At 51.6% G+C, this 10,491-nt stretch overlaps 1 protein-coding gene across 5 annotated transcripts; it reads left to right on the top strand.

Annotated features, from left to right (window-relative positions):
• Positions 1-731: 731 nt before the first annotated feature.
• On the top strand, positions 732-9,512 carry dhx9 (DEAH (Asp-Glu-Ala-His) box helicase 9). 5 transcript variants are annotated; one of them, XM_037457889.2, is made up of 28 exons: positions 732-914; positions 1,425-1,558; positions 1,626-1,763; positions 1,909-2,062; positions 2,313-2,479; positions 2,608-2,756; positions 3,595-3,641; positions 3,876-4,012; positions 4,093-4,182; positions 4,383-4,544; positions 5,191-5,268; positions 5,358-5,549; positions 5,714-5,855; positions 5,930-6,012; positions 6,089-6,245; positions 6,350-6,447; positions 6,541-6,754; positions 6,854-6,948; positions 7,061-7,134; positions 7,223-7,375; positions 7,464-7,624; positions 7,698-7,809; positions 7,892-8,053; positions 8,171-8,298; positions 8,377-8,606; positions 8,682-8,797; positions 8,869-9,069; positions 9,162-9,512. In XM_037457889.2, exons 2-28 carry the CDS (start codon positions 1,448-1,450, stop codon positions 9,442-9,444), a joined length of 3,834 nt encoding a protein of 1,277 aa, XP_037313786.2. In that variant the 5' UTR covers positions 732-914; positions 1,425-1,447; the 3' UTR covers positions 9,445-9,512. The 5 variants fall into 5 exon arrangements, with proteins under 5 accessions (XP_037313786.2, XP_062413489.1, XP_062413490.1 ...); XM_062557505.1 differs by having other exon boundaries at positions 1,422-1,558; XM_062557506.1 differs by having other exon boundaries at positions 1,411-1,558.
• The last annotated feature ends 979 nt before the right edge of the window (positions 9,513-10,491 follow it).

Raw genomic sequence — 10,491 nt, 5'->3', positions numbered from 1 at the left:
CACACACACACACACACGCACGCACGCACATGTCTGGCTTGTTCCTCGTTGCCGTACCAACGCCACACCCTGAACACACAAAGACACACAATACCTGGCTGCATTTCTCAACACTGACTTCACTTTCCAGCTCCACTAACCGAGTACTTGTACTATGTATGTTGTACTTATTTACTGCAACAATGCTAGATTTAATCTATCTGACACTGACAGACAGATTACTTGCAGTATTTTAAACAGTATCTCAAATCAAAGTATGACATAATACCACAGCTTAATACTACTCTGTAGGGTTGTTAATGTCCTGGATTTTCAAATCTGACACAAGTACAAAAAGATAATTGTCTAAATACACAAAAAGTACTCACTTTAAAGTTAATTTGAATAACTTAGGTAGTTTAATATTTAACTACATGTAATCATTTTATAGTATTATTTATTATTAATAATAATAATCTCAATTTGTAAAGTAACACTTTCAGATAAATGTAGAGGAAGAGAGTTATTAGTAGTTAATACTACTAATACTAAGTACAGGTACCTCCAAATTCAGTTCAGTACTTGTGTACATGTACTCATTTATCATTCATATTTAATTAATCAATTGAATTTATTTTATGTATATTATTTAATGTATTCTACATATGATAGCTGTGTTTTGTGTCTTTTAAGTGCTTTCATTGCAGTTCTCCTCCGCTCCGACAGGCGGCGCCACCGTGGAAACGGCCGACCAACGGGGCGACAACTCAGGCGACGACTCCCGCTGCGAGCCGGTGTTTGGTAGCCGCCGTTAGCTTAGCCTCCGTGACCGTAAGTAAGTAATACAGAGACCGGTAACACTTTGACAAGGATTTGTACTCATTTATCGGAACGACGGACCTCTAGCCAGCAGGAAGCTAGCGCCGGGTGAGCGGGTGAGTCGGTGAAGCTAACAGTTCATCGGTGTGATGCTAGCAGCTAGCATCCGTTATTTCATCGAACTAATGAGATATTTCATGTTTACCCGTCTCGCCATATTGTCTTCAGCAAGTTTCACATTCTTCCACATTCTATGCTGAAATCCCATCGTTCGGCCATCGTTTCTATCCCGAATCCCAAGGAACGTTTAGTTAATCATAACTTAATATTAAGTGACGTCATGAAAGACGGGTGCGTTTAAGGTTCGCTAAGCACTAAATGTGCTGTTTTATAAGTGAAGTCTGGCGACTACAGTAATGTTGGTGATTCAAAGCTTTGTGTTGCTTTTAAAGGCTGTTAATACTAATTACTCCCTCTAATAGAACGACGTGCGTTCTGTAGCTTAGCAACGCAGATAACGGGATGCTTTTGAGCCGGTTTGGCTGTGACATTCTCCAAAGACCTTTTTGTGGTAGGAAGAAAAATACCTATTTTGGTCAACTTTTTAATCAGATATTTGTCAGCAGGTCCAACACCCCCCCAGGCCAACATGGCCGACATCAAGAACTTCCTGTATGCCTGGTGTGGAAAAAAGAAGCTGACTCCCAGCTACGACATCCGCGCCGCGGGGAACAAGAACCGGCAGAAGTTCATGTGCGAGGTGAGTCTTTGGAAGGAGGAGTCCTCCCGTCTCCGCTGTCCCTTTCTAACCCCTGGACTGCCCTCAGGTCCGCGTGGACAGCTACAACTACATGGGGATGGGAAACTCCACCAACAAGAAGGACGCCCAGACCAACGCCGCCAGAGACTTCGTCAACTACCTGGTCCGCATCGGGGAGATGAACGCCGCCGAGGTCCCGGCTCTGGTCAGCAAGGCGCCGTTATGTCCTGGGAAAGATGACGTCGTGTCTGAATGAGTGCCTCTTTAATCTGAGAGACGGCGTGTTTTTCAGACCTTTAGACGTTTAAAGGGTTTGGAATCCGACTCAATTCGGAGTCTTGTTTCTACAGGTGAGCGCTTCGGGTGGAGATCAACCCCATGATGATGGAGCAGCAGGAGCAGCAGCAGCAGCAGGAGGAGGAGGTGGTGGTGGAGGAGTTGGCTTTGGAAGCCTCCCCTCCAGCGGCCCGCTGCCACCCCACCTCGTGTTGAAGACTGAGAAAGGTAACAATGTGTTTTATGGCCGTTATTAGGTTTAATGCTGAATAATAATGACCTTATAGCTTGTTTTGGGAAGATAACACATTATTAATATCTAACATCTATTTCATGATCATGTGATAACATCTGGATTTATTTAAGTTTATCACCGAAACTACATTTTACGGATTACACATGAGCCATCACTTCCTTGAGTTCACTGGTCCGGAGACAAGTAGAAAGTATGAAACATGCAGTTTGCTTGTTTTTGAAGAGGCCGACTGCAGCGGGCCGATACCAGGAGTGACTGGACTCGGCTACTCGGGAGGACGGAACTCTGGGTGGGGAGGAGGAGGAGGAGGAGGAGGAGGAGCAGAATGGGAGCGAGGAGCCAACCTGAAGGAGTACTACGTCAAGAGGGACGAACAGGAAGCGCAAGCGGTACAAAACGAAGAGGAGTCTCCTCTGGTTCTTTAGTCTACCAGATGTTCTTTATTGTGAAACATCTGGTTGCATCTGTTAGTTTTTTATATATATATTTCAACACAAAATCTGTCTCCTCGCTGCAGACTCTGGAGTCGGAGGAGGTGGACCTGAATGCTAGTCTCCATGGCAACTGGACCCTGGAGAACGCCAAGGCCCGTCTGAACCAGTTCTTCCAGAAGGAGAAGACCAGCGCAGAGTACAAATACAGCCAAGTGGGACCGGACCACAACAGGTCTGGACCAGAGAGCAGGAGGCGGGATGGGATCCGTACATCTATTGTTTTGGAATATTCATCTCTAGGTTGGATGTTGGTTTCTAAGAGGTCCTCTTTACAGTCCAGAAAGACAAGTCATTGGCTCAGCATGTCTCAGGCTGATGAAGGTCTGGAGAAGCCTTCTTCTCTTCTTCTTCTTGTACCTCTGTCTCCTCTTCATCAGCGTCGTATTTCATCGGTTGTCCTCCCCGGATGTGTCTACGCGTTGCTGTGTGGAGTAGTGAGTGGCTCTGAATGGCGGGTCGGGATGACCCGGTATGTTTTTCTGCTGGACTGCTGTAAACTCAGAGACCTCCGGAGTGTGTCCACCACACCAGAGAGGTCTCACTGGCTGATTGGTCCACGGAGCTGAGCCTTAATCCCGTTAATCAGTGACATAGTACATAAATATAAATCTGATCATTCAGCTGGATTCAAGGAGTCCGCCGTCTAAAATGTGCTTTAAATCACGTATTCAGACTTTCATCAAAGATATCGATGTGTCTCCAAGCTTGTGATTGGATGTCGCTGCGGGAAATTAGAGGCGACGCCAAGAAATCAGAAGCGCCCTGAACAGCAGACACGGGACGGCGCTTAGGGGCACTAAGGCGGTCCCGTGGGTCCGCGCACTCGGTTCTGATCTCTTGGTGTCGCCGCAGGGCCGACAGCTCGCTGCTCGACTCCCGACAAGTCCGGCAGAAAAACATACAGCTCTTCCTCCTCCCGAGGGTGAGTCCACCGCTCCCTCCTCATCGCTTTATTCTGGAAGGGCCGAACAGGAAGTGAAGGTGTGGCTTTCTTTGTTTGGTGTCTGCAGGAGCTTCATCGCGGAGATGCAGCTGTTTGTCAGACAGCTGGGAAGAAGTAAGACGCTTCTCCTCTGCACCACACACACACACACACACACACACACACACACACAATACAGCTGTGAGGAAGCACATAGTACTTCATGGTGTACTTTTTAATGTACTACATCTCAGAGGTAGTATTTCTTATTCATTGAATTAAACACTACAGCGAGAAACACATCTCTAATCCTAAATGCTGATGCTTTTCCATCAGAAGGTCAAAGGTCACCGTGCTTTGTGCCCGCAGGGATCACGGCGCGAGAGCACGGCTCCAACAAGAAGCTGGCGGCCCAGTCGTGCGCCCTGTCTCTGGTCCGGCAGCTCTTCCACCTGGGGGTCCTGGAGGCCTTCTCCGGGGTCACCAAGAAGAAGGAGGGAGAGGCCGTGAGTCACCTGATCAAAGCGCTCCTCCCGGGCCTCCTTTGTGTGGACTGACTGGTGATGTCCTGCGTTTCCCCCCCCAGCTGGAGGCCTTCGAGGTCAACGTGTCTCCGGACCTGCAGCAGCAGCTGGCCAACGTCGTCCTGCAGCTCGGAGTCCACCTCCCCCCCCCGGTGAGTCCCCGGATCTGACCCCCGATCAGCAGGTCCACTGATCGATACGTAACCCCCCCCCCCCATGCTCTGCTGTGATTTGGGCCCATTCTCCCCTCTTTTCCGTCTATGAATGGATGACCTTGGTGTTGATGTCATGTGGTTGAGCCCTTTTAGCGCAGAGTTAGAGCTTCTAACCCGGTTCTTCTGGTCCCGTCCAGCCGGCGGACCCCTCCGACTCGGTGTCCCTGATTCAGGGGAAGTTGGCCACGTTTGAGCCGTCCCAGCGTCAGAGCGGAGCGGGGGTCGTCCCCTGGTCGCCCCCGCAGGTCAACTGGAACCCCTGGACCAGCAGTAACATCGACGAGGGACCGCTGGCCTTCGTGAGTCCTCGCCGTGGGAGTCGTGGAGTAATGGAGGAGTCGTAGTGGAGTAATGGAGGAGTCGTAGTGGAGTAATGGAGGAGTCGTAGTGGAGTAATGGAGGAGTCGTAGTGGAGTAATGGAGGAGTCGTAGTGGAGTAATGGAGGAGTCGTAGTGGAGTAATGGAGGAGTCGTAGAGGAGTAATGGAGGAGTCGTAGAGGAGTAATGGAGGAGTCGTAGAGGAGTAATGGAGGAGTCGTAGAGGAGTAATGGAGGAGTCGTAGAGGAGTAATGGAGGAGTCGTAGTGGAGTAATGGAGGAGTCGTAGTGGAGTAATGGAGGAGTCGTAGTGGAGTAATGGAGGAGTCGTAGTGGAGTAATGGAGGAGTCGTAGAGGAGTAATGGAGGAGTCGTAGAGGAGTAATGGAGGAGTCGTAGAGGAGTAATGGAGTCGTGGCGAGGCTTGTTACCTGCTGCAGAAGCCCCATGAATCCCTGCCGGTGTCTCAGGATGTTTTTGATATCTTTTTAATTTATTGCTAAAACGTTATTGGCACCAGTGGAGTTGGACCAGCGGAGGGTCCTGTGCCTGTGAGACGATGCTCAGGGTCACTGCCTCCCATCGGCTGCTCGGAGGTGATGGCGCCTTGTTTCATTTGTACCCAGTGCACTCCGGAGCAGATCAGCGGCGACCTGCAGGAGGAGCTGATGTACCAGCTGGAACATGACGACCACCTGCAGAAGGTCAGCCGGGTTCCTCCTTCTTCTTCTTCTACCGGTTTCATTCAGCAGATACAGAGTGCAGAAGAAGAACATTCCTCCCGGGGTTTCAGATCCTGTCGGAGCGCATCCAGCTGCCTGTCAAACAGTTTGAGGAGGAGATCATGGCCGCCGTGGAGGACAACCCCGTGGTGATCATCAGAGGGGCGACGGGCTGCGGCAAAACTACCCAGGTCCCTCAGTACATCCTGGACCACTTCATCAAAGCCGGGAGGGCGTGCGACTGCAACATCGTGGTCACCCAGGTAACAACGCCTGGCGTCCAATCACAGAGCTTCAGGGTTTGGTTTTAACACGATAGGGACGAGGGCGTTGAAGGGGGAGGAGCTATTGGTGCAGGGACAGAAACACGTCGGGAACGAAGAAGCAGTGACATCACTAGAAGACCCGGCCCTCTTCTCGTCCTCAGCCCCGGAGGATCAGCGCCGTGTCGGTGGCTGAGCGGGTCGCCTACGAGCGAGCGGAGGACGTGGGCAAGAGCTGCGGCTACAGCGTCCGCTTCGAGTCCGTCCTCCCGCGGCCGCACGCCAGCCTCCTCTTCTGCACCGTGGGTAGGTGGACGGACGTCTCCTCCGTCTCTCTCCCGGCGTGGGCCCGTGTTGATGAGAGCGTCTCCGTGTTTCAGGGGTTCTGCTGCGCAAGCTGGAGGCGGGAATCCGAGGGATCAGTCACGTGATCGTGGACGAGATCCACGAGAGAGACATCAACGTGAGTCCATGTGTCCCAGGGGGCTCCTGGTGAGGCTCCCTTCCTGTCTGACCCCCCCCCGTGTGTGACCGTGCAGACGGACTTCCTGATGGTGGTCCTCAGAGACGTGGTCCAGGCCTACCCGCAGGTCCGCATCCTGCTCATGTCGGCCACCATCGACACCAGCATGTTCAGGGAGTACTTCTTCAACGCGCCCGTCATCGAGGTGTTCGGACGCACCTTCCCTGTCCAAGGTACCTCGGACCTTCACAAAGAAAAGTTCCCGTCCTCAGAACACTAAAATATTATTCAGGATTCACTGTCTGAAGTAAATGGTGTAAACCATGTGTTTACACAGAGTATTTCCTGGAGGATTGCATTCAGATGACCAACTTTGTTCCTCCGCCGCTGGACCGCAAGAAGAAAGACAAAGAGGAGGACGGAGGAGACGAGGACGTAAGGCACCATGGGGTCTCTCTGCCTGCAGCTCAGTGAGGACCAAAAGATGAGAGCACCATCCAGATGTTGTCTTTGTCCCGTTGTGTGCAGACCAACTGCAACGTGATCTGTGGGTCTGACTACTCGCCGGAGACCAAGCGCTCGATGGCCCAGATCAGCGAGAAGGAGACGTCCTTCGAGCTGGTGGAGGCTCTGCTGAGGTACATCGAGACGCTGCAGGTGGCCGGAGCCGTGCTCGTGTTCCTGCCCGGCTGGAACCTCATCTGCTCCATGCAGAGGCACCTGGAGACCAACCCGCACTTTGGTAGGCTCCAGCTCCTCCAGGTGTAGAACTACATGTACCAATGAGGTGTAGTACAGTAGAAAGTACCACACGTACCCCTGAGATGCGTCTTGTTTCCAGGAAGTAGCCGGTACCGGATCATGCCGCTCCACTCTCAGATCCCCCGGGAGGAGCAGAGGAGGGTCTTTGAACCGGTTCCTGACAACATGCGGAAGGTCGGAGCCTGAAGCCTGTGTTCTGTGTTCAAAGTGGGATTCAAACCGACAATCTGTTGTTGGTTCTGTTCTCGAAGCGCACGTGAGCCTGATGGAGACGTTTCATCTGCAGGTGATTCTGTCCACCAACATCGCAGAGACCAGCATCACCATCAACGACGTGGTCTACGTCATCGACTCCTGCAAGTAAGGCTCCCGCAGAGCACCGTGTCCTCCGTGTCCCAGTTAGACCGCTTGTCCCTGGTCTAAGAGGACGTCCTTGTGTCCCCCCCAGGCAGAAGGTGAAGCTCTTCACGTCTCATAACAACATGACGAACTACGCCACCGTGTGGGCCTCAAAGACCAACCTGGAGCAGAGGAAAGGCCGAGCCGGCAGAGTGCGAGCCGGGTTCTGCTTCCACCTGTGCAGCAGGGCCCGCTTTGACAGGCAGGACCTCCTCCATAGCACCTCCTGCTCCTCCTGCTCCTCCTCACCGCTCCTCACACCCCCTCTCCCTCCCTCCCTCTCCCTGCAGGCTGGAGACCCACATGACCCCAGAGATCTTCAGGACTCCTCTTCACGAGGTGGCTCTGAGCATCAAGCTGCTGCGACTCGGCGCCATCGGCCACTTCCTGTCGAAGGCCATCGAGCCGCCGCCGCTGGACGCCGTGATCGAGGCGGAGCACACGCTGAAAGGTAGGAGGCCCCCCAGCCGGACGCTTCTGATGGATAATCCATAAATGATGGACTCTGGACGTCTCTCCCTCAGAGCTGGACGCGCTGGACTCCAACGATGAGCTCACCCCTCTGGGTCGGGTTCTGGCCCGGCTTCCCATCGAGCCTCGCCTCGGCAAGATGATGATCATGGGCTGCATCTTCAGGTCAGCTTCTTCCTCTGCCCCCCCAGTGACAAAGTACGCTGTGCCACCCTAATGACGTAGTAACGCTGCGCCCCCCCCACAGTGTCGGAGACGCCATGTGCACCATCTCGGCTGCGACCTGCTTCCAGGAGCCCTTCATCAGCGAGGGCCGGCGCCTCGGCTTCGTCCACCGGAACTTCTCCGGCAGCCGCTTCTCGGACCACGTGGCCCTGCTGTCCGTCTTCCAGGCCTGGGACGACGTCAGGTGTGTGTGTGTGTGTGTGTGTGTGTGTGTGTGTGTGTGTGTGTGTGTGTGTGTGTGTGTGGGCGGTTGGGTTTATCCTGAGGGGACCATGAATGTGTCGCCGTGTCTCTGACTCAGGATGGGCGGCGAGGAGGCGGAGCTCCGCTTCTGTGAACACAAGCGGCTCAACATGTCCACGCTCAGGATGACCTGGGAGGCCAAAGTCCAACTCAAGGAGATCTTGGTCAACTCCGGATTCCCAGAAGGTACCTGAACGCACCGCGGAGAAAGATCTGCCCGTTATGCCCCTCCGCCTCTTCACCTGTTGACCCCTCCCCCCTCAGAGTGCCTCGCGACGCAGACCTTCAACACGGTGGGACCCGACAACCAGCTGGACGTGGTGGTGTCCCTGCTGACCTTCGGCTCGTACCCCAACGTGTGCTTCCACAAGGAGAAGAGGAAGATCCTCACCACCGAGGGGAGGAACGCCCTCATCCACAAGTCCTCCGTCAACTGCCCCTTCAGCAGCCACGACGTCACCTACCCCTCCCCCTTCTTCGTCTTCAGCGAGAAGGTACGGCGCCCTCTGCAGCTTTCATGAACTCAGCTTAGTCGTGACACTAGTTAACTGACTTCTGGCTGATTGCAGATCAGAACGCGGGCCGTCTCGGCTAAAGGAATGACTCTGGTCAGCCCTCTGCAACTGCTGCTGTTCGCCTGCAAGAAGATCAGCTCCAACGGAGACGTGGTGGAGCTCGACGACTGGTGAGGGGGGAGTTGGTTACTTTAGTGGGCTACAGGAAGTGGGCGCTGACCTTTCAGAATAATGTGTCCAGGATCAAGCTCAGGATTCCTCACCACGTGGCGGCGGGCATCGCTGCCCTGAGGGCCGGTCTGGAGGCGCTGGTGGTGGAGGTCACCAAAGACCCTGAACACATCAGGCAGATGGACCAGAAGAACCAGCAGCTCCTCAACATCATCAGACTCACATCCAGACCTTCAGCTGCTGGACTCAACATGATGAGCAGCAACCAGAGGTACTATGAGGACACCCTGAAGGACACTGAGGAAGAGACGCTAAGGGGGACACATTGAATGAGGGACATCCTGACGTTCTTCTTCTCTGCAGAATGGGAGACGGCCCTCGACCTCCAAAGATGGCGCGCTTTGATGGAGGAGGAGGAGGAGGAAGCGGCTACAGAGGAGGAGGGGGATACAGAGGAGGAGGGGGATACAGAGGAGGGGGATACAGAGGGGGGGGAGGATACGGAGGGGGAGGATACGGAGGGGGGGGAGGAGGATATAGAGGAGGAGGGGGCTATAGAGGGGGAGGAGGCTATGGTGGAGCTGGAGGAGGGTACAGGGGAGGGGGGGGCTACAGAGGTGGAGGCGGACAAGGAGGAGGGTATTAATAGGAAGGATTCAGAATAGGAGCAGCAGCAGGAGGAGGAAGAGGAGGAGTAGGAAGAGGAGGAGTAGGAAGAGGAGGAGGAGGAGGAGGAGGAGGAGGTTCAACTTCACTGATCAAAAGAATTTTAGATTTAGATTTCCACTGGATGATGATGAAGAGGAGGATGATGATGAAGATGGACACAGTGCTTGTGATCAGTGAGCACGACGCAGAAGATTCTGAGATGATTAATAAACATTGTACTTTATAACAAATAAAAACTTCACATCACAAACTAAAGTGTTTTATTAGTAAAATCCACAAAACTTCTGAACACAGCATCTAGAAGTACTTTATATTGTACTTCATCTGAGAGGTACACGTAGTACTTTATATTGTACTTCATCTGAGAGGTACACGTAGTACTTTATGTTGTACTTTATCTGAGGTGCATGTAGTACTTTATATTGTACTTCATCTGAGGTGCATGTAGTACTTTATATTGTACTTCATCTGAGGTGCATGTAGTACATTATTTTACTGATCAATCAAAACCTTACTTATTTTTAACTTTACTACATATATAAATGTGTATATAGTACACATATACGCATACTTGTACTAGTGGAGTATCGTCACACTCACCCGGTTTGACCTTTGACCTCATCAGAGGGTCGATGGAGAAGATCTAATCAGAACTCAACTGTTTGTTGGTCAAACTGTTACTAATAAAACTATTATCACAATTATCAGTGTTAGTATTAGTTCTGATATTATTATGAAAAGTATTAATATTATGAATCGCTGTAATCTTATTATTATTTGATTGACATTATATTATGTGTTATTACTATTATTATTCCATTGTTACCAGTAATTGTGTTACTTGTAATATTGTTCCATTTACATCTAATATTTTATTATTGCTTTTACTATTATTATTACTTGAACTGTCATTATCCCAAACATTATTTGTTAATTGAAGTGTACTTGGATTGTTGTGTTATTTCTAATGTTTTTTAGGGTCGTTGTTGTTGTTGTGTTGGCTGAATAGTTTATTAATAAATAT

Source organism: Pungitius pungitius, chromosome 15 (assembly GCF_949316345.1).
Source record: "Pungitius pungitius chromosome 15, fPunPun2.1, whole genome shotgun sequence".
NCBI classification, from domain to species: Eukaryota; Metazoa; Chordata; class Actinopteri; order Perciformes; family Gasterosteidae; genus Pungitius; species Pungitius pungitius.
This window is presented reverse-complemented; position numbering and strand designations above follow the sequence as displayed.